The 24,242-nt window shown below is 46.5% G+C and overlaps 1 protein-coding gene across 2 annotated transcripts; it reads left to right on the top strand.

Annotated features, from left to right (window-relative positions):
- The first annotated feature begins 1,680 nt into the window (after nt 1–1,680).
- Nucleotides 1,681–22,418, top strand: LOC144139222 (U6 snRNA-associated Sm-like protein LSm2). 2 transcript variants are annotated; one of them, XM_077671645.1, is made up of 4 exons: nt 1,681–1,875; nt 6,854–6,921; nt 10,856–10,946; nt 22,132–22,418. In XM_077671645.1, the coding sequence occupies exons 1-4, from the start codon at nt 1,873–1,875 to the stop codon at nt 22,255–22,257; spliced, it is 288 nt and encodes a 95-aa protein (XP_077527771.1). In that variant the 5' UTR covers nt 1,681–1,872; the 3' UTR covers nt 22,258–22,418. The 2 variants fall into 2 exon arrangements, with proteins under 2 accessions (XP_077527771.1, XP_077527770.1); XM_077671644.1 differs by lacking the exon at nt 1,681–1,875 and adding an exon at nt 2,069–2,281.
- Nucleotides 22,419–24,242: the final 1,824 nt, after the last annotated feature.

The following is a 24,242-nucleotide window of genomic DNA, read 5'->3' as shown; positions in this document are numbered from 1 at the left end:
CACTTCTTGAGACCCGTCGTCGTCCACATGATCAGAAGCGTCTTCCCCAGCTATATCAACAATGTAGGCGTCGGACAGCACTCCGCTAACGGGACATCGGCCGCGCACAGTGCGTACCCCGCGCAAATTGGCCGTTCGCGACGGTGTTTGGCGGGTAATGGGAGTTAAGCTTTAACCGAGAGCTCATCAGCTGCCTGCAGCGGATGTTGCATTGCGTCCTCTTTGTCAACATTTCGAGATATCCGTGATCCCCGAACGGACGTTTCGAGACAAAGGGTGGAAAATGTCGCCTATGGCAGGTATATGCACGGCAAACAAAGGTTTCGACTTAACCGGTATTTCGAGATATCCGAGTTCGAGTTATGGAGAAATCACTGTATCTGATGACTGACGGATATTAAACTTCGTATGCATGTGCACACGTCTTGTTTTTTTATTCGGAATTTACATTTAACAGATTCCCAGTTGACTGGACGTAACTGAGGGGGCCGCGAAGACGCGCGCTTAAGGGCCTCCAGATCAACGATGCGATAGGTCAGAAGGCACCGGTTCGAGCTGCTTTATTTACATACATGTACAGGGGACAACATCTTGGGAAACTTGCAAAGAAAGACGGTTCCAAAGAGCCATACAAAAAAGCGGAGCGCCGACACACCACACACACATTTTCAGGCGCTGACTAATCCATCAGTTAACAACGGCGGGGATATTCACAAAGAACGGTTGTTTGCTTGGTATTGTAGCTGAAGTCCCGCATGATGTTTCCAAGCTGGAAAACGATGCCGTGCCGGCAGTGTTCCCGAAGCTCCCGAGTATGTGCCGAAATCGAAATAGCGTAGCGACACGATTCTGCGGTTTTTAGTAAACTCGATCCTTCATAATACGCGATAACGTACTCCTGTCACTTCACGCTTCGGTTAAAACTCTTCGTACTGGTAAGAACCAACTTATTTGGCTAATCTGGTTTGTCGACAGAAGCGGATACGGTTCGAAAAGGGGCAATTAAAATGGGCTGAACCCGCCCAGAAACAGGGCAGAAATACGAAGGCAGCAGCGGCACGGCAGAGCGCCGTCCGCCGCTGCCCATCGCGCCGGCCGGCCACCGCGCTCCGATTGACTGCAGCGCCGCCGCTGCATGCATCACGGAGGAGCCCCCTTCGCGGCCGGCGGACGGCAGCAGTGACTAGCACATATTTCTAGGGACCATAGTGTTCAAGATGCGAACGGCTTGACCAGAAACACGACCTAGTTGGGAATTGCGGCAGGCGGTTCTGGAGTCTGTGATGACAGTGAGGTAGAGCTGAGCTAGCCCGTGGTAGCAGCGAGGGCGATGGCGATTTCCTCTACAGACTCTGTGTCGGGGATTCCGATTGTGGCCGACGTGAGTTCTGTGCCATGGTTGTTGACAACTCTGATGGCATGCGAAGGCTTTTGAGGGTACCGGGCAGCATCTGTGTAGCGGACCGCTGGTTTGTTGACTCTTGAGTTCTGAGTTTTTAACTGACTGTGAGTTCGATCGTGTTTCAGTTAGCGCAGATGGGCTGCTCAGCAATGAGTATGTGTTTGACTGACTGAATGGTGATTCCAAAAATAAATTTTCGAGTGAGTTTGAGTGAGCCGCGCCAACTTTGCCGAGGTGTGTGCACAAGTGGCGCTCCTGGCGCTCCTACGTTAAAGTGGCGGCACGTAGTAACCCAGAAACACGCGACGGCTCTGCCGCTCTCATCTGCCCGCATTGCACCTCCTGTGGGACTGTGGGAGCCTCCGTGAAATGCGAGCCCGACACGCCCAACAGGTGCCATATCATACGAAGAGTGGACGACGCCCGTGAATCCCATCACGCCAAGGAGAGATTGCTCTCCCTGTAAGAGCATGGTAAGACTTCGCAAAAGATTCAGGCGTAGCCCGAAGAATTTGGGGCCTGGAGGAGCCCTGCACCCTCTTCCAAACAACCCCCTACTTTTTTAGGCCACTGGTCATTCCTTTGTTCCCACGCGGCGTGTGAACTACAAATAAAAATTGTTCCCACGCGGCGTGCGAACTGAAAATAAAAATTGTTCTCACGTGACGTGCGAATAGGGGCACCCCACTTGCCGCATGAGAAACGTTTTGTCGGTTTTGTGGCGCGAGTGGTTGTTGTGTTTTCGCTGTTTCGTCAGAAGGATGGTGAACAATTAGTGTTCATTTGGTCATACTCGTCGCAGTCGCATTTCTTCGCGCCGGCAGCCGTACTAGGCGAACACTTGTAACGTGAAACAGTTACAGTTTCGCTGCGAATATGGTGAGAAAACACTCTTTCATTGCGATTACTCATCGCACGTGTTGAGCGTTACCTTGAAGATTTTAAGGTAGAAAACTGTACTGCTCGTGTTGCCAGAACGGGCTTAGTCTAGAGCTTCTCATAGCTCGCACCTTGTAATGCTAGTCGATGTCAGTGCTCCACAGCCACGAGAAAATGTGGTGATGGTTCACGTCGTAGCGCTGTTTAGCGAGCCGTGTTGTAAAGCCGTAACCGTTGCACACCCCACCGCCTTCTTTGGTGTGACTTTTCGCTAGATAATTTGCCTCTTAGGTTACCAACTAGCGTATGTGAACGCATGAAAGCGTAAAAAAAGGTTTGAAAATGGAGAACGGATAAACACGGCGTACAAAAACTGGCCTGCTTTGGCGCGCAGCCTACTGTACAAAAACGAAGTTTGCGTAAAATTGCAAAGTGCTTTGTATATCACGAATGCTAAATGGCTTTGATACTATTGGTGGCGTATTTTTTGTGGCGCCTTGAGTGTGCTCAAAAGTAAGGACTGTCAGAAGAAGCTTCGAATGTGATGGCACCGAGAATTTGTTTGATACAATTTGGAGCGTGTTTTTGTAGAACTTCGTGTGCGCTCAAAATCTGTCCAGGTAAAAGGATAGCCGAAAGCAGCTACGAATATGGTTGGTATCAGGCACCGGGAAGTCATGTTACCTTGTAGGAAACTCTAACAGAATATTGCCAACCGTCACATTCCTTGGCACAGCAGGTTCACCATTCTTTCAGTAAGCTCACCCGTTAACACTGCATTGTGCCGAGAAATATGTTTGGAATAAATCGTCTCTTCCATACAGTGGGAACACATACTGTATGCATTCCCTCTGTGGGAATACATACAGTAGACCTGAAGTACACCTGAACGAACCATGAAAATGGGGTAGTACTATCAGAAATTCGTCTTAAGCCGACTTTTTTTTGCATTGTGGACGTTACAAAAGAGTAAAGTTGTTCGTCGTAACCATGGAATTCATCCTAACCGAGTTCATGTTAATTAGGGTCTTCTGTCTTCACGTTTTCCTTTTCTTTTTGTGAAACAAAGACTACATTACAAAATGTTTGCCGTGCAAAGAAAAAGGAACTGCAACATTTTTAATTCCCTTGATAAGAATTATGACACACAGCGCTGACACGAGCGATGAATGTACACACACTTGCGCGTGGGCACACTTTATCATTCTGAAATCCTTTTGAATATTTGTTTTGAGCAAACCATACCACATCTCAGTTGTCAATTTCCCTTGGAGTTTCGCGATTAACTATATGTGTGATGTAGGTGCAGCTTGCTGCTGTGTCATTGTGCAAGAAACATGCAAATGTGTTGAGGACCGTTTCTGAGCCAACATTGTCTTCTGCCTCAAAGAAACATCCTTTACATTCCTAGTGATGGGGACGATTCATCTAGTTTCCAAACTGCCACTCGATCTGGCTTGTAACTTTTGGCAGTCAGGGGGCAGACACAGGAACAGAAAAAAAAATTAACTACAAACTCGTTGCAGATGGCACAACAACCTTTGTACCCGTAATCACACGTGTGTCGTATGGTCACTCATCTCGACAGAGTACAGCGCGCGGAGTGACCAAGCCCATAGCAACGATGGCTTGGCGCAGTCGCTCCGTACTCTTCAACATACCATTGACTGAGCTAGCGAGTGAAAACACGAGCTACTAGAAAGATTTGACAGTTTGCGTGAACAGTCCAGCGGTAATCACACGTACCGCATGGTGACTGATCCCGACAGGGTGCAACGCGCGGAGCGACTAAGCCCCCCAGCAACGAGGGATGGGTGCAGTCGCACCCTACTCTTCAATATACTACCGCAGAGAGAGCTAGCGAGTGAAATTACAAGGTACTAGACAGATGACGCGAACAGATGGCGCGACAGATGCGCTATAGCGCGAATTTTTGATCGCACAATGGAGAACGTACCCGTCACGTCAGTGACGCCGCGGAGGGGAAATGCGAAAACGTACCGGTACGTCAGTGACGGTGAAACGGCTAAAAAGACAGCTATTTCAAATAAATAATTGAGATATTCAAGAAAACACATGAAGGGGTAACCACATACAGTGACAGTGATGAGCGACGCGAAAAACGTAACTCAAAGGGTACAGCGAAGAGACGGTGTGAGCGACGGCGGCAGGCGACGGGCCATCGCCGCTGCGTGCTTTTTGCCAACCAGAAGCAGCCCACAAGCGAGCGGCCACAACGAGCGAGAACGACCGAGGGCATTGGTGGCTGTGTATTAATTTTTTTCACTTGTCGTTGTCGTTCACACTATCGGGTTTTTGTACCCACGTTTGTTAAGTGATGCTTTGCGTGTCGCTTGTCGCCGTTGCTGCATGTGGTGACCCCTTGAAATAGTGGCAACTCCCCAGGCACTGTCCAGCGATTCTATTACTTCACAGAATCTTGTTTTTGTGATTGGTGGCTGCCGAACAAAGCCACCACAAAGAAACATGATTGGCCTATGATAGTGCGGCCTCTAGTTCTGTTTGGTCGTATCACGTGAATGGTAACGTGCAGTTAACACCTTTGATAACTGTTTTAGTGCTGGTATATTTTACATCACTGCTGCGCAATTTCTAAACTTTTCAGCATTTCTTGCGTTTTTGTTCGGTTACAAAAACATCTTTCGTGGCTGGAATAGAGCTGGGTGAATAACCAAAGGCCAGTCCTTTCAAATTGAACAACGTTGTATTTTGTCATCATGGCCTTTGCCACTTCTGCGTGCCTGCATAGTTCTCAAGCGATTAGCCGCACCTTTTCTGTGTTGGTCTTCTGTTCATGAAAGTGAATTATTGACAGAGAAACACCCTGTTCATGCTGCTGCAGAGGCATTGCGTCTTGTATTGAGCGTGCACCTCACTGTTCATGAAATTGCTGCATTGTGCCATCCGAAAGGATTTGTTTGAGTTGGGGGGAGGCACCATTGTCGAGTTTTCATTTGTCCATCACGGCGGTTCGTCGTCAGCATCGTAAGGGTCCTTCAAAACACCGAAGGTCGGCTGACTCTGAATCATTTGAGAGCTGTCTTCCCCGGTTTTCTTGCATCAAAAAGAAAAATAAGGGGAGACACCAAGGATCCCGGTAGTGTGGCGGTTGTTCTATTTACAAGGTGGTAATGTGAGAAAGGTGAAGCAGCGTGAGCAATAGCCGCGTACGTAATGACGGGCACCGATGATGATGGTCTTATCAATGCCACAAAGTTTCTACAGAAGCCATTGCCAGAACCTTCATTTCAAAGTCGTCCTCAACTTCACTTTGGCCTTACTGGATCTGCATTGACTGATACAATGTTTTGAAACTAATACCCCTGTCACTCGGGCACTTTCAATCGTGATTGAAGTGAATCGCGAGTTTTCGAGCGCGCTCGACGTACTGCCGCTGCTACACGGCCTGTTTCAATCGCAATCGAGAAGTTGCACTGGTTGCACTTGTATACTCCAGATGGCGCTAACAATGTACTTGCGATAGAGTTCCTGTGTATAGCTCCCGCAGGGAGCTATATACAGGAACTCTAACTTGCGACTGGCCTGTGGTAACTTCGCGTGGTCGTAGGTATACGTAACTATGGAAATGTTACCGCCCGCTTGTTTGGGTCAAGTTATTTGACACAATTTGTAGCATTAGTTGAAGTTTTCACCTTCTGTGTCATTACTGAGCGGGGACGAGAGTATTGCCGCTTTCATTCGGTCGCGCTTGGAAGCCTCAATCGCGCTTGAGAAACCAGGATTGAGTTCGAGCTGGATCGAGCTCGATCGTGATTGAAACTGCCGTGTAGAATGCGCAGATCCGGATTGAGCTCTATCTGTATCAACTCAATCGCGATTGAAAGTGCCCGTGTAACAGGGGTATAAGCTCATAATAATTCGATAAGCGCCCGCCGTGGCGGTTTAATGGCTAAGGCATTGTGCTGCTGAGCACAAGGACACGGGTTCGATTCTCGGCCACACCAGCCGCTTTTCTGATGGAGGCGCAAAGCAAAAACGCCCATGTACGAGATTTGGGCCCACATTAAAGATCCCCAGGTGGTCAAAATTAATTTGGAGCTCTCCACTATGGCGTGCCTCATCGCCTGCATTGCGTCGGCACATTAAACCCTGCACTTAATCAAAGTTCAATAAGCCCTGCTAAGCACAGCCTGTCACCCATTCTTCAATCTTCACCTGTTCTTCAATCAATGAATGGCAAAAAAATTTTGGTTCTCCCGATTGTTTTGACATGCTGAAACAGATCATCCTGAGGTACTAAGCCAGCCCGTCTGTGCGACCGTTGGGAACGTATCATCGCTCTTTTTCTCAGTGCAGATATTTCGCAAATCGATAACTTGCATTGGAAAATGCAGCGCGTTTATTCTCACCTCTAACGGGGTATTTCAAAGACGACCACTATGTAAAGGCGATTTCAATATTCAGACGACTCATACGTAAACAGTTCCGTAATTAGAGGGCTAAGTAGGCGACAAACGCACCAGTTTGAATGGAAACAGAGTCACGTAATATGATTAATTTTCTTCTCCTTTTTCCACCCTCATTTCACAGCTTTTCTACTCGTTCTTCAAATCGTTGGTGGGCAAGGATGTCGTCGTGGAGCTGAAGAACGACTTGAGGTGAGACGACCACTCTTCTATGACCTCTGTTTTAAGGTTGGCATGAAGACAAAATATGTGCGGTTCATTAAAGGAGTACTGCCACAAAATTTTCATGTAACTTTTTTTTTTTTTCGCTGATATGGGCGCCTATTAACCCACTAATCATGGAATGGCACATTAGACGATCGATCGCAGCGCAAACAATTATTTATAGCGTCATTTATTCGTGTCAGTTTCGGTTTCGACACAACAAACGCCGAGCGGCCGCCATGACAGGAGGTAGCACGTGACATGACGATTCTTGTTGTACCGCTGCCGGTCTGGACATGCTCACCCAGACGGGCAGCGGTCTTCACCATCCCCGCGCACCTGGGCAGCATGACATCAGTCCCAAAACAATGACGTGGACACACAGTATAGCAGCGCGCGCCAACCGCAGCCAGCGCGTCGGCTAAGTCGCGGGAGCCCCTACGTCGGCAGTTTGGGGCAAGTAGCAGATGATGTCACGCTGGCCCACTCTGGGCTTTCTCATGCGGGCAGAGATTAGAATGGATTTAAAATATGTTATACTGAACGGCTACTGTTGAAGCTTGCTGGGAGATATCTCCTGATAAAAAGGAAGCATTTTACTTAGTTACCTCAGCTTTGAAATTTCGTGGCAACACTCCTTTACGAATACTGCTTTTCCCCAATAACAATGATACCAATTTTGTCGCTAACTCCAAACAAATAATCTTGATAATAAGGAGAACAGATGAAAGAGGGGTGACTCCTGGGCCACTTTCTGGCTAAGTCATTATAAAGTCACCCGGACTTGTCTGTGCAACTGGCGGTCACCAACCAAAAGGTATTGTAGCAAAACATGACTGGGAGATATTAGTGGGGTCTCTAGTTCTGATTGACCGTACCACTGCAATGCTAATTTGCGGTTAGTACACTGATAACTATGCTCTTACTTAGTGTGCCCTTTATAGTGTCGCCTATGACGCCGTGTAGCAGAAATCTGATAGTTCTTCAATATTGTTTTTTTTTTTAAGGGGACCCTGCAACACTTGCCATCGACTGCTAGTAATGTGTTTTGAGATAAAGTCTATTGTCCCAGAAATCTCCTCCCGCAAGAATTATGAAAATCCGTTCACAATTAACGAAACTACGCACGATGAGAAATCGCGCATAATCGTTCCCTCTCAACTCGACCGCGGAACGCGACGAAAGCTGCGCGCTCTCTCCCGGAGAGGGGGGCGGCTCTTGGTGTTCTCTTCGGCGGCCTTCGATATATCACATGCCGGGTAATTTTCTCCTTTTCTCCGCAACGCGGAGGGGCCTATTTCCGGTCTGGTGCCACAAAAAAGCAGGCATGGGTGCCTGCTCGCAAGTGCGCGCTCGGGCTGGTAGGGCGTTTTTGAAGCAATAAACATTTGTAGTCGAGTGGTTCCGTTGAAATGGAAGTATTGAGCTCATCACTCAAACTCCGCGCGCACTCGAAACACAAAAGAAACGGCAAAACTGTGCCTACAGGTTCAGGCATAGAAGAGGTTCGTACACAGCGATGGCGACGACGGAAATGGGAGAATCTAGCCGCGAAGTTGACCAGTGACAGCCGATCGGGCAGCCATGGCCTATGTGACGTCCCTTAGGCCATGCATAATGAGGACAACTGAAGAGAGAGCGGTTGGTTTTTCCGCGTCTTTCACATCGATTTGCGCGCTTACGGCTTCACGTGCACGTGTAATATTTGGCTCACGTATTCCTGGCAGTGTCATCTAAACGTCGCGCAGGTTTACTTGCACTGCTCAAAGAGTGTTGCAGGGTCCCTTTAAGTCTTTCTTGGGCTACTTAAACGAAAAAATTTTGTCTGTCCGTCTGTGACTCGATTCAGCCACCGAGCCAAAGGGAGAGAGAGAGAGAGAATAAACTTTAATTAATCCAGAAAATGCTTGAGAGAGGCATACTCATTCCAGGATGCCTTGAGCTCGGGCCGCGTCGACAGCCCTTTCGATCAGGCGCAGCTGATCTTCGAGGCCGGAGCTGGCCAAGGCTCTCTCACAAAGCTCTGTGGAAAGGTGGATGTTAGGGGGGTCTAGGGTGGACTTGTCGCAGCCACCCACCATGTGTCTGAGAGTCCCAGGCTCTCCACAGAAGCGGCAAAGAGGAGAAACGTGGGTCCGGTCAAAGAGGTGTAGTCGGGTGGGACGCGGGAAGGTGTTGAGCTGCAGGGCATGCAGTAACCTTTCCTGATCCCTCGGTAGCGCTTTGTGTGGTGAAGAGTAGGTTTTATGGGAGAGCCTATAGTGTTGCGTGATTTCCTGGTAGGTGACGAGAGGTTGCATGCGCTCGGGCTCGGCTTCGGCTTCACTAGCGCTGGCTCGGCGGATTAAATCGCAAGCCACGAGGTTGGCGATCTCGTTGCCGCGGATTCCGCTATGAGCTGGTGCCCATACAATCCTCACTGGTATCGTCGGTAGTCCCTGATTGATTAGTCGAAGTGTTGTGACGTGCAAGCGACCGTTGGCAAAGTTGCGGCACGCCTGCTGAGAGTCTGAGATTATAACTTTGGCGTCGCTTTGGCTAAGCGCCAAAGTGAAACAGGAGCTGCGCAATAGTCTTATAAACCCACAGCCGAAACTAAATGCCTATGTCCAGTGGCAATGTTCATACCTGTCAACGTTGTTGAACAAGACATTACGCAAATATAAGGCAGAAAATCAATACATAAGCTGTATCTGCAATGTTCTTTTATCAAAAAATTCATGGATGCTTGGTTTTTGCGATAGCAAATGAAATACTACTGTATTTTCCGGTCTATAAGTCGCACTTTTGTACAAGTTGCACCCCCCTCAAAACGACAGTTTTTCTGAAAGAAAAAAAAAACGTGTGGAAGTTGCACCAGTGTGCAAGACGCATCAATGTGAAAAACGCACTTCTTAATCAGGTAACATGGAGGATCGCGTCGTTTGAAAGGGCGGCGAAAATACATGGTTGCGGCGGCCGCCACCCCTCAACGCATCCCCCGGCAAGCAGTGCCAGACACGTGCATCTACCGTGCAAAGCCTAGAAAGAATTAACTTCTCAAAAATGGTTTATTGATGCACACAGATGGTGTGTACTTACAGACAGCAGCTAGGCAAAACCATCGAAGCCTTCTTCCTTCAACTAGCTAACAAATAATTCATTTATTTAGACCATAGAGCTGTGTCTCTTAGCGTGCGCTGACATCTCGTAGCAGACAGGCACCTTTTTGAGCGCGGACCATGTGCGGCCACCACGTACCGGATCTACCTATTCCATATGTGAGTCGCACCGGTGGATAAGACACACCAACGAAAATTTCAGAAAAAGAAACGCGAATTATACAACGGGAAATACAGTACATCAACTGCAGAAAACTGTCGCCTGGTGTTTCCAGTGCTACTATAGCTCCTGGTGGCATTTAAGAACTCAAACGGCAACATTAACGAAAGGTTCCACTAGGTAGGATCCACGATCCGCTTGGAATTCTCGTACAGTAGGGCAACATGGATCTATAAACGTTGCAGTAGGGTGCCTCGATTCACGTGCGTCTCCGCTGTACGGCGGTGCTGGCATCGAGGCACCTGACTTGGAGCAGCGGAACGCGGTAAATTTCAATTGACTTGAGCAAACCTCTAGCGTGTTCACCTTGGAATGAGCGCGACGGAAAAGGAACAGCTTGAGAGGGGAGCGGGAAAACAAAGGGGGGCATTTACTTGGCAGGGGTGCCAGTCGACTATCGTCTTTCGTCGACGTTTGCAACGAAAGGAGCAGATACGTGGCCATTTTTTCTTCTTCTTTTTCTTCTTCTTTTTTAAAGAAACATTGTTCAGTGCTTGAATAGAGCTGATTGAGTTACCGGAGGTTACTGCTTTCAAAATAACCGAGGTTGTCTTTTAATCCGTGTCACGTATTTTTCTACTCTTTCTGTTTCATCTTGCAGTATCTGCGGAACCCTTCACTCGGTCGACCAGTACCTGAACATAAAGCTCACGGACATCAGCGTCACAGACACGGATAAGTACCCACACATGGTAAGTCCCGTGAGTGTCCACAGTTTACCCCAGGCTTGTGCTAGGATGCAGCAAAGCTGGAGTGCGATTAATGCGAAAGCATTAATGGCCCGTTAAGTATGAATGCCACTGTCGGACATTGATGTCTGTAGCAGAAAAATGGCCCCTAAAATGGCTGACATCACAATTTCGGGACTTCATTGGAATTGAACCCAGGACGTCCAGAATGCAAGTCTAGCATTCCTGACACCACTCAGTTTCATGGCTCTAGCTGACTCAAGGTGGACTTAACGAATGCGTTGTGGCCTTTAACTTAGAAAGTGTCGGTAACTGGTACACGCAGATTGGCAACGATGAGTTTAAAGGGGCCGGGGAGACAAAATACGAGTAGGATTTATTCAAAAGGTTTTGTGTTCTATAGTGCCCCCAGCGCTTGACCAGAACGATGCTTGATTCACTGAGAAATTAATCAGTTTAAGTTAGAATTTTGATTCTCTCGCCAAATCTTGTGTTTTTGTGACGCCTGCAATGACATCACAAGAACAGGTCTTCAAGTGAAACCTAGTGCGCCAATGGGCTTGGCAGCCGACTGCGAAGCCTTGTTTACCGTCAGCCCTCCTAGATGGTGTTACCATACCGCGGTGGGCCGTTTTCTGCCTTTTGCATTGTTTCTGACTGTATTTGCACCTGGCTTGTTTTTGGTAAGGTAGAAAATAATCGTTTCGTGAAACATCGTGTTTGCTCGACCAATATGGTCACATAAGACACCGTCGCTTACGCAAATCGGCCAGTGTCGTCTGCGACAACCCCAAAGTGCTGCACTGCTGTGCAGCTAAAACAAGCACAGTGCGCGCAGTCCCAACAGCAATACGCATTGGTACTTCTATGTTTATGTGTATGTTCATAACTTCTACTGTTCACCCCACAATTCTTGCTGCTATAAGAAGAATGTGCCCTAAATTTAAGCGCAATAGCTCGTTCGGCAAGCTTATAAGTTCTGCCTAATTTGTGTTTGCCTTTGTTGGCCTCAGCCAATTGCAGAGCTGGCGCGTGTGACATCATAGTTTCTGTTGCGAGAAATGAGCTAGTGGGTCACATGGCCATTCGCTTTTTTTCTAATTGTACAGCTTATTTGAGCAAAGCATGATTCTCCTGTTGAAAGCAGCGCCCCTTGCGACAGCGGTAGCCATAGTGGTTGCTGCACCCCAGGGGCTGCTTTCTGTATGAATTCTGATCAGGCGTGCTGATGGTTGCAGTTGATGCAGTGCTGCACTTTCTGGACCATTTTCTTTGCGTTTTACTAACTATGCACTTATCTTGAGCGACTTGTCCGGCAGTTTGCTTTTATTGTGTTCCAAAGCGGCCATAATGGCTGCTTCCATGCTTTGAAGTCCTCAGCTGTTCGTTCGTAATCGGGCATGTTTGCGTGTGCTGTAATCCCCCATTACCTCAAACTCGGATATCTTGAAATATTGGTCAAGTCTAAACTTTTTCTCCCCATGCATTTACCTTCCATAGGCGCTATGTATTTGCCCTCCTTTTATCTGGAAGCATTTTTTCAGGTGACCATGGATATCTCGAAATGTTGACGAAGAGTACACGACGAAAAGTCCGCTGCAGGCAGCTGATAAGGTCCCCATTCGAACCCTTAGCTCCCACTACTGAACGGAAAATTTGCTGAATGTGCTGAACAGAAAATTTGCACAGAGTACACACGGTAATGGTGTCCGACACATACATTGTTGAGATAGCTGTGGACGTCTGAGCTGATCATGCGGGCAACGAGGAACTTTCAGAGGTTCCTGAAACGGCAGAAACAACGAACGTGCTGCGCCAGCTGTGCTACGAAGTTGAATGTAGCGTCGGTGACGAACAAACTGTGCGAATCATTGAGCAGCTCGAGGACAGTTTTCTGAGACTAGGTGCAAACACGGTACAGGCGTGCAGCGCACGGTTTTTTCTTCCGCAATAAGAAAACTTTCCTGCGAATTATTTTGCCTTTATTACAAAAGCTCCCCTATGCAGTGGAGCTTTTGTTACAAGCAGTAGCTCTTATTTCGGTGACCGGGCCACAGATTTTTTGGCATTTCGCTTTGCTCGAAGCTCCGCTTATCTCGAAATCTTCAGCGGATTTTACAACTTTGAGTTAATGAGGGATTACTGTACTGGTAATTTCGGATTGAGAGAGAGAGTTTGCTCACTTACCTAAATAACTTCACTTCTCAGCATTTGTGAGGTACGCGTGGCATGAATTTTTTGTGTTTCACGAGATAGATAGATAGATACAACTTTATTTGAGCACCTCCGACGGGGTGGTCCCTTATTCACAGGGCCCATAAACAGCCAGCACCTCCAGGCCCCGAACACTAGGGCCGCGTGGGTCGTTGCGGCGGGGCTGGACCGTAGAATCTCCCATCGCTCTTTGAGGGAAGGAGGTAGGGGGGTGTTGGTTGGGGATGGGATTTGTGGGATGGGGGCTTTGATTGACGTACACTCTGCAATCACGTGTCGCAAGGTGCCTTTTTCTTGGCCACAGAAGGGGCATGTGTCTTCATATTGTTGTGGGAACATGGTGTGTAGCAATGTTGGGTGGGCCAGCGACCCCGCTTGAATTCTTAATACTGTCTGCTCTTTCCGTGTTAGTGTACGATGGGGTGCCGGCAGTGCGCGCCTGTCCTCCCTGTACATTTCTGTTATCTCTTTGAAGCTAGTGACGGGAGTCGGGTCGTCTTCTCCTCCACTCGCCTCCTCTTGCGCCCGGCGTGCCATCTCTCGAGCGTAGTAGTCGGCAATTGTGTTGCCGATTAATGAGATGCCAAAGAGTTGTGTTAAACGATACAACTTGCATGCATGCCTAAAAGTGAAACAATCAACCGTGTGTACCTACAGCAGACAGTGCACATGTTTTCATTTGTGAGCATATATTTTGTATGCATACAATGGTTCTTTTCAGGTGAGCAACATGTAAAGAGGCAATTTTATGGGCTAATAAAACTAAATCATATTTACAAACTAGTTTAGGTCACAGTTGCATGAATTTTTGTTGAGGCTTCTTGTTCGAGAAATATAACCACAACAGGCTCAAATCACCTGAAAGAGTTTAGGTCATCACTCAAGGGCCTGGTTCAAATCACGTCACGGAAGGCTGTCTACAGTGCTTTTCCGGACCTGTACGCATTTACGTGCGCAAAATGCCTACACAAACATTCGCTGGGAAGACCATTCATTCCAAATATGCAACCTAGTTGCGCCTTCTCAGCTTCAAGTGCTTAAACTGTTCTCTTAGACCCTCTCTCCCGGTTCAAGGACTTGGCATAGAAACGTAATCGTAGAAGTATATAAAACTTCACTACAGTCAAACGTCGCTATAAGAGACACGGATGTAAGAGACAATCGCGTATAAGCAACACCATTCATCCACATGGTTGGCCGCCCCATCGTTCCCATTACCTTGACCTCATTTGTAACAGATATCGGACGTAGAAGATAGTTGGTTATAAAGGACAAGTTATTCTTGAATTTTGGTAAACAATCTCGCTTGTAAGAGACATTTTAACTGTAAGAGACATTTTAACTCGCATGTAAGAGACATTGCCACCAGTAGCTAACTGCAGTTGCATCCGTTCTGGATTCGAAGGGGGACAACAGACGGGTTCAATTTCTGTTTATTAGAACTTCAGCAAATGCAGAGTTGTTCATTTAGCTATGAAACGGCGATGAGAAACCCCGGCAATAGAGATACGTATACAAATGGTAAAAGGGGCCATGCAGACGAAACACAAGTTTGGTTCATTCGAACGATTGCCTTGTTAGAATCATACTTACACTACTTTTAATGCACACTTTGCTCAAATAAGCTATATAATTAGGCAAGAAGGGAATGGCCATGCAACCTACTAGCTCAATTCCCGCAATAGAACCTATGATGTCATATGCCCAGCTGTGCGATTGGCTGAGGCCGGCAAAACGCCAATGCAAATTATGCAGGGCTTGTAAGCTTGCCGAGTGAGCTATTTGTGCTTAAATGTAATGCATATTCATTTTACAGCAGTAAAAATGGTGCGGTAAGCAATGAAAGTTGAGAAAATACACGTAAGCACAGAAGTACCGATGCGCACTGCTGTTGGTACTGGGCACACTATGCTTGCTTTAGCGGTGCAACAGTCAGCCGCATTGGAGTTCCCTTACATGGCACTGGCCGGTTGGCATAAGCGACGTTGGCTTACATGACCCTGTTTGTCGATCATACCCCATGTTTCATGAAACGATTACTTGCTACAATAACAATAACAAGCCAGGTGCAAATACAGTCAAAAACCAAGCAACGGCGGGCAATGCTCCGTGGATGAGTATGGTAGCGCAATCTGGGAGGACTGACGGCAAGCAAGTAGGGTTGCCACGTGCCCGGTTTTGGACCGGCCCGACCTGTTTTTTAAACAGCGGTCCGGTTGCCGGTCCATACTTAAAACCGGCCGTCATTGGCCGGTTTTTTGGCCCTCGTGCGGTGATTATGTTTGTTTTGGCGTTTTATAAGCGTCAATTCAGTAACTAATACCCCTGCTACACTGGGGTCAAAATGTCATTTGAACCAAATGTCATTTGACTCAAATGGGTTGCTTCAAATGCCATTCAGAATCCGCCGTGCTACACTACAATTTCGATGGCATTTGAAAGCTTTCACAACTGTTCGCTGTGCTGTAGTGGCGCGGTTGTTGCCCCGTTCCGTCTTCGTACACTAATACAACAATCAAACTTAGGAGCAGTCCGAGGCAGTAAAATTATATCAAATTAGAAGAGACACCAGTTTTGACTCTAAATATGGCTGTCTTGCGTTGTTTTTGTTTGTGTTTTTTGCAACTGACCCACTGGTTTTGAGAGTATGAAAATTAAATATGTTGATTTCGTATTTTAAGTAAATAAACAGTGAACAAAGTTTCACAAACAACAATATTTTGTGTGTTTTACGTACGGAAGTATTATATTTTTTACTTCCGATCGAAGACGCTGCGTCCGAGAGTGCTGGAAATGGCATTTGAAATCTTAAATGTCTCTCTCGGTGCTCATTTGGCTCAAATGTCATTTGAGCCAAATGGCATTTAAAAACCTAGTGTAGCAGCACAACTTGGCATTTGAGCCAAATGACATTTGGTTCAAATGACATTTAGACCCCAGTGTAGCAGGGGTATAAGACGATAAATATGTGTAAACAAGCCTTGCAAGGACACGCGAGCAGAGAAAATACGCGGGCGAGCGCACTGCCTGAGATGGAGGGGGACCTAAGGGAGGAACAAAACAATGAAATGCCGCCGCGGTCTGCAATTGCGGTTACTTTTCAGTGAAGCACATACAGAGCAATAACCAAGCTCCCAATCAGTTTCACTACAAACGTTATGTTGATTTCTCTCTAAGAAAATGCTACAATAAATGGCACCATGTCAAAAACTTTTTTTTTTTTTTTTTATACCATGCCCCCCCCTACCCCAGAAGGCCAGTTTTTTTGGGGGCAAATGTGGCAACCCAACAAGCAAGGCTGCACAGTCGAATGACGCAGTGGAAGTTCTTTTGTATATGCGCACTTATGACTTCATGGAAGACGTCACGGAAATGCACGATTTGGTGGAAGAATCAAAATTTTAACCTAAATTGATTAATTTCTCAGTTAAGATGGCATTGTTTGCTGCTGGACAAGTGCTGGGGGCGCTATAAAACACGAAATCTCTTGAATAAAACAAACTTGTATTTGGTCTGCATACCACCAAGCGTACAAGTGCGACCTCACTTGCGGGGTTCTACGCGAGTGAAGAATACCTGGTGCGCGCGGTGGACTCTTTCGATTGTGTAGCTCCCAACCAAGAGGCATCGTAGATGTTGAGTCCTGCAAGCACGATGAATAGCCAAAGCACACATCGGAAGAATCTGTGCGGTCTGGTTATTCATCAGGCTTGCAGACTCAACATCTTCGATGCTGCTTCTGCAGACAGTGTAAGAAGAGAAAGCTTGGAGAAGCTGCTGTAAAAAACAGTGCAAATGCAGTCGTGAAGCAAACAAAGATTCAGGACTATCTTATAAATTTTGGTGGCAAAACAAAGTATAGTAAACCTTTTTTAACATGCTGTAGCGTTCTTCTGTGCTTATTTTAGTTTAAGGGCACCTGGTACGTGTCTCTGATAAAGGGGTTCAACTGTATTGCAAGTGTGAGTTCCCGCTCATGGTCGCAACGGCCAACTTTCAGCAATTGCACGGCGTGCAAGTAGGTGGCAAGGTCAGTCATGCTTGCTGTGGCTAAAAAAGGCTCTAAAAGAGTCCTCCAGTGCTGTTACAAACCTCACAAGCTCTCCAGGCGCATAAAGGCGGCAACCACGGTGAAACTCTTCAATAAACTGGTTCCATGCATCTGACCCAGCAGAATCCCCAGGAATGGTCAGTCCTTCAGAGCAAAGTCGGCAGTCTGTCATCTTGGTCATTTTTCGGGCTATGTATCCTGTTACATAGTAGACAAGATGAGTCTGACTATTTTGGGTAATGTGTTCATGGTCCTGCGGTGCAAGCAAGTTCAGGGCATGCTCTGCGTCCTGAAGATTTCCCACGTCCACCAGCTTGTCCGACTTACTGACGACATAAGGGCAGCTTTGACCGCACGCGGCGTTTGCCTCACTAAACTTCGTTATAGTCTCGAGGTCACAGTTTGGTGGCCGTGCCAAGTTGTGGAATGCAAGAGCGTTCGATGTCGCCAGAAATTGTACTGGAGTTGGGTGATCGTTAGTGCTGTTGAACTGCCTGACGATTCAAAAAAGCTTTGCGGGCTTGTCCTGGCTGCGCTGGCACGAAAGTTTTGTCTCCGGTTTGCTGTGAATGCTCCGTAGCTCTCAGTCTGATGCAGGTATCTCTGAAACGAATCATACTGAAATTGGTCGCTAAGACGACTTTATCGTTATTGGCGGTGAGATCTTTGAGTGGCGCCCCCTGGCTCTGACGTCGGCTTAGGGATTCGCGCCCCTGTCGTCTGCTACACTCCGCTTGTGAGGGGCAACAGTGCCTGGGCTAGAAATCGCCCGCTTCGTTGCTGCAGTGCGTTAAAAAGCGTATTTCTAGGGACTCAGTTATTTTGCCAGCTTCTGACGCATCTGAATAATTTGAAGCTGTATCCCCCACAAGTTTGCAACACACGAAGAGATAGAGAACTTTCTTCAGAGTATCGGTCAGAAGATCATGTGTAACTCGTCCTTTCTTGCTTATTCGCGAGGATCAGCGATCAGAGCTTCTCGATAAGTATTCAAAATGCGTAGGCTTCCTTGCAGTATTTTTGAGATGCTCCTATGAAGACTCAACAGTCTAATACTACGTACCAAGCAGCGGCCTCTACACGCTCATCGCACAGCAGGAAATAAAGCGGCTTTCTTATGTTTCTTTCGTTGTTGTCTTGTATAGGAATAATGTTTCTTGCTTTTTTTTCTGCCCAACGCATTATTTTTTCTGCGCCGTCACCAACTTCTTATTAGGAGGTTTCGGGATGTTTGGGAGCCTCACAAACGTCGTGTGGATATTTCCTTCATTTTGTATGGCATACATTCCCTTCTTCACAAATTGGCTTTCATTACGGCTGCGTGCAAGAAGGTGCATATCCGCAGCGTGCTTTGTTTATTCACATGCAAATACAATGAGAAGGTTTGTGCTACGCCACCGCGATCGCGCCCTAAACATCGTGGTCCACAGTACTCGAAGGCGGCTTTTGTGCTCCGAATTTCTATCGTAATTATATCGTTATCATAACGAACTCACTGTCACCTCGAACAATGATGACATGATTACGGTGTTGAAGGCATGATATACTCGCTAACTAACGTAATAAATAGTATACCTGCATATATTACAAGACTCGAAACCGAAGAATTCCAAGTATCTCTTTATTGCTCTTCAACCCTTCCAGGCGCGAAGAACAAATCCTATTCTACTCGGGATGGCGTTCTATGATTTGAAGAAAATTACTTTTACTCTCTTGTCCTGGACTGACGACCCGGCCCACTAACCAGATCGATTTAATTGTTAAACAAAGTTTTCCCCTCCTCCCCTTACTCCTCCTCCTCCTCCTCTTGAGTGCAGTTTTCCTATAACGCATATCCGAATATCGGGAAGATATGGCTGCGCAAAATGTTCCGAAATATCCCTCCAGGTCTTAACAAACATATATGTGTTACTATGTATTTAACGAAGACGTGACTCGTTTTGCTCAATAAACCTCCATACTGGTTAGATGCCTGGTATAGAATCAGCACGCGCGTATATACACACTGGGGTATTTGGAACTCAACCTACAGTTTTTGCAGTCTATAGTGCATGTCGGCAAACTTTCATGCCTTGAAAACGTAAAGTGATGTGACAAAACGCGTTCTAGCGTTCGGCAAGGTTGCAAAAACTGTTTTACCTTACATATGATTACCGGGAATCGTGAAGCCTTCTGCCAAAGCCGACAGCCCCGAAGGCCTTGAATTTGTTTTGGTCTTCCATTTTCGCTGTTGTCGGTTATTAGCAGCTGACTGTTCCTTTTGTTCGAATGCTTACATGAGAAGCTGACGCCTAGCTCCGACTCTTCGCGCTCCGCACGCCGGCTTCTCAAGGAATGGGGTGGCGCCGGCAATGTTTCTCCCGCAGCGGTATCCAAAACTATACTTTAATTGACACCATGAGCTAGTGTATGCGATTTTAAGCCTATTATTATGATAAAAAGTTACCCACACGCCAGTTCTGGTGCGGACAAGCATCAGACGTTGACCGAGCGCAAAGAAATAGCAGGGAGAGCGATCCTGAGTGAAGCAGACGACATATGCGAGAATCCCTAAGCTGACGTAACGGAGGCGCGCTTCGCAGCGCCGCCTGTGTTCGCGCTCACCGCCAATACCGGTATTCATTTGCTTATACAGTAGAATCTCGATAAACGGAAATCGCTTAAACAAAATTGCCGCTTAAACGGAACAGTTGCCTGGAATTTGGTTGGTTTTGTATTCAGATAACGTAAAAAAAACTCTCTCGGTATTCGGAACTAAAATTTCCACATCACCGTGTAAACGGAACCAGAAATGGAACTTCTTGTGAAATCCACTGGCATGAGAATCAGCTTTTTACGGTTCCGGCTGTTTTTTTTCCTTCCTTTATGCTTTTTTAGCCCCTTGTTGGCCTCGTAAGCCTCGTCTCGTAAGGGGTTAGCCGTGTTAGCGCAACGAAGGCAACATCGCAGTTCTTGTTCGAGTTGTTCGGTCTCGATTCTAGACGTCGAGGCTACAGGGTTCACCTCCTGTCGCCTCGTTCGTGCCATCGTTGTGCTATTCGTCCTTCATTACCGCGTTGCCGTCTTCTAAATTCGGTGGCTCGTAAGCACTCGCGAAGTTGAGGCCTCTAGCCTCCGTGAAGATGCAGTTGCAGGGACTCAAACAAAAATAATTGACGCATTTTGTAGTGCACAGCAACTCGTTGTTGCCAAGTCAACTTTGTGAATGCTGTGCCTACGCTTCTTGTAGTTTCCTTGCTTTCTGAAAACTATCAGCTAAGGTCACTTTCTAGTGGTTAGAGTTCCATGAAATGCCCTTAGAAGTGTGTACGCACATAAATTTGCACCTTAGAACATCTCTCTCAGTAAACGGAACTCCTGTTAAACGGAACTAATTTTTCCGGTCCCCTGAAGTTCTGTTTATCGAGAGTCTACTGTAATTAGTTCACAGTGAAGTTGTATACGTTACAGAATTATCCTGGCTACTCTCAATACATAGCCGTCTATTCGGAAAACAGCTGCAACCCTTGTTTTATCAGGACTTACTATCCCAGAACGAGTTATAGTAGATTTAGCTGCTAAGATGACTACTAACATTACGCCGAGTTTTTTGTAGGTATCGTAATTACCTCATGGCCTGGTTGTAAACGTTACAGAATTCCCATCTGCTGTGGGTGGGGGCGTGGTATATAGAAGGTTGAATTTGTGTTCAAACAAAGACGCCATGTTTTTTTGACGTGAAATGCCATTTATTGTAGAGTTTTTCTTAGAGAGAAAGCAACTGCACATGCTTCGTCTATTAAAAGCTCTTCGCCACACATGAATCCACCAAACAAACGTTACAAGTGTACAATGCATGTGACATGATGTATTTGATATTCATAAATACATGCACGCACGGTACTGTGCAATACGTGCAACACTATGCCACCTGGCCGGGCAGTGGCATTTCGTGGTTGTTCCTCCTGTTGGTCCCGCTCCATCTCAGGGGGAGCACGCTCACCCGCGCATTTTCTCACCTCGCATGTCTTTGCACAGCTTGTTGACACATATTTATTGCTGAATTGACGCTTATAAAACACAAAAATAAAATAACTGCTGCACGGTGGCCAAAAAAACGGCCAATAGCGGCTGGTTTTAAGTTTGGAGTGGCAACCAGCCCGCTGTAGAAAAAATCGGTCAGGCAGGTCAAAAACGGGGCAGGCGGCAGCCTTATGTTTGTCCCCTAGAATTAAACCATAGCCCTAACAAGTTTCCTTCAACTGCCTTGCTCATTTTAAATTACAGGCGTGCTCTGCGCTGTGCATAGATCTGTAGGTAGAGGTGGAACACTCCACAACTTCACTGCTCGCCCTTCTTCAGTGAGTGGAAGGGCTGATGAATTTTAAGTGCAGAGCACTTTAAGCACTCGCCTTGTCGTTCTACCTCGCTCACTCGACCCAAGTATATAGAGCACCAAGGCGGCATTCAGGGGTAATGCTGTTGTTCGCGGCGTACCCGAAAGGCTTTGAAAGCCAAGCGGTTTATGTAGTCATAAGCGTTCAAAACTCGTGAAACACTGGCGCTTGTCATACATCTTCCCGTTGTTTAGCGGAAAGAAAACTATAGGTAGATTTGAGAAAAAATATACGTAATTAACCGGCAGCACCCGCGTTCCTTTAGTTAAGGACGCCCGTTGGGTTGGTTTTTACGATGGCAAACTCAAAATGTGGCAGTGCAACGCTGGCATGTGCGGGGAGAAAAGCACAAAGAGAACGGAACTCCCGCTGGCACAGTTTCAGGCAGGGGGCGCGCGAGCACTGCGAAGGCGGGAAGTTTGAATCGCATGGGGTGGTAGCAGTAAGCTGATAACGGCGGTACAGCCTGTCATGGCGAATCACTGCCCTGCACTTCCGACAGCTTTGAGTGGAACGGCTTTAATTTTTCTGTATTCTTCTCTTCCAGCTTTCTGTCAAGAACTGCTTCATCCGGGGGTCGGTTGTTCGGTACGTCCAGCTTCCGGCGGATGAAGTGGACACTCAGCTCCTCCAAGATGCCGCCAGGAAAGAGGCCTCGCAGAGCAAGCCTTGATGAAGCGGCGTGGCGAATGTGAAATTCGGAAATCGGTCCTTCGTTGTTGTTTTTTTCTCCTTTTTTCTTGTCATGTCATTCTCCATTGTAATAACCCACCTTGCATTCAGTTCACCGTAGTGAGAAGGCCTGCTCATGGGAAATAAAAATTGCAAAGTCTACTTCTGTGTCTGTCACTTTGTTTCTCTTTCAGTCTCCAATGAAAGCTATGGGGTTTTACTTTTTAAATCAAAAATAGGGCATTCTGTGTCTTTGTCACTTTGTTTCTCTTTCAGTCTCCGATGAAAGCTATGAGGTTTTACTTTTCAAATCAAAGACTGAGGGTAGCATTCTTAAATAATTCTATGTTTGCAACAGGAGGAAGAACCTACTTCCACATGTTTGTGTTTTGCATCGAAAGCATAGGCGGTAGTAATGCCTTTTTGCGTTTAATCTACACGATTTTCCCGTTTTGAGTAAGACCCCCCAAAAAGTCTGCTATGTCTCAGAAGTGCCAACAAGGCTTTGAAAATGTGCCAAATGGTACAAAAAAAAGAGCGCTTGGGATGTACATCAACATCTGCTTTTAACATTTCATCGAAGCTGATTACACTGCATTGCTTGGAAGGACAATACAAACTGATGATAATGTGAATCTGCCGCAGACGCAGCTGAAATGTCTGGGAAAAAAAATTTCGGTTATGCGAGTATTGTAAGATGTTCTGACCCATGTGTGCACTGCTGTTTTCCGCTGGTACATTCTGATCATAAAAGATCTGTGATTTATTCAAGGTATCGTTATCAGTTAGATAAGCTTATATGGCTAGGGTTTCATGTATTTTTTGCAGCCACAAATCAAAAACTCCTGAGGCTTCATTTCTCTGAAGGCTTAGCGTGAGGCATTGGAAAACGAATGTCTCGGGGAATGTGCTACATGATTTGGATTTCAATCTGTTGCATCTCATCGCTTAGGTGGGTATTTTGAGTAGGTTAGTTAATAATAGGCACCATTTTCAGGGTGAAAACATGACTTAGATGTCAAGCTTGCGTGTCTCATCCCTTGCATTTTGAGTAGGTTAGTTATCAGTGGGAACTGTCATAAAGATCAGTAAAGTTAAAATTAAAGTGTGTGTGTATGCAAGCGTCTTTTTAAAAGATTTCCCCCGTCAGCACTCAAGAGAGAAAAATTCGCTCGTACCTTTCACTAAAATTCTCTGTCACCTCTGCCATGTCATCTACCTTCACAGAGTTGAATGGCTGGTGATGTACTAGTATGCTGATTGTACACAAAGCATTTCGGGGGGCACCAAAGTCTGCTTATATGCTTTGGATGCTAAATCATTATGGCTTGGCTTGACTGTACTCGTCTGACTCCATGTCCAGAGGTGGACTGGTTAGGCATATATTCAGTAGAATCTCGATAAACGGAAATCGCTTAAACGAAATTGCCTCTTAAGTGGAACAGTATCCTGTAAGTTGGTTGGTTTCGTATTCAGATAATGTAAAAAAACTCTCGGTAATCGTAACTAAAATTTCCACATCACCGTGTAAACTGAACCAGAAATAGAACTTTTTTGGAGACCCATTGGCATAGAACAACTTTTTACAGTTCCGGCTGTTCCGTTTTTGTTTGTTTTTTCTTCCTCCAAGTTTTTTTTAGCCTCATTGGTCTTGTAAGCTTCATCTCATTAGTGGTCAGCCGTGTTAGCGCAATGAACGTAACATCGCAGTTCTTGTTCCAGTCGTTCGATCTCGATGCAAGAAGCCGAGGTTACAGTTCTCAGCTCCTGCCTTCTCATTCGTGCCATCGTGGAGCTTCATTACCACGTTGCCGTCTTCTAAGTTCGGCGGCTAATAAGCACTCGTTAAGTTGAGGCCTCTTGCCTCCGTGGAGATGCAGTTGCAAGGACTCAAACAAAAATAATTTATGCGTTTTGTAGTGCACAGCGACTCATTATTGCCAAATCAACCTTGTGAATGCTGTACCTCAATTTCTTGTAGTTTTC

Source organism: Haemaphysalis longicornis, unplaced genomic scaffold (assembly GCF_048455015.1).
Source record: "Haemaphysalis longicornis isolate Haplotype H1 unplaced genomic scaffold, Haemaphysalis longicornis Haplotype H1 scaffold_5, whole genome shotgun sequence".
In the NCBI taxonomy this organism is placed as follows: domain Eukaryota; kingdom Metazoa; phylum Arthropoda; class Arachnida; order Ixodida; family Ixodidae; genus Haemaphysalis; species Haemaphysalis longicornis.
Note: the sequence above shows the minus strand (reverse complement) of the source record. Positions and strands in the feature narration are given on the sequence as shown.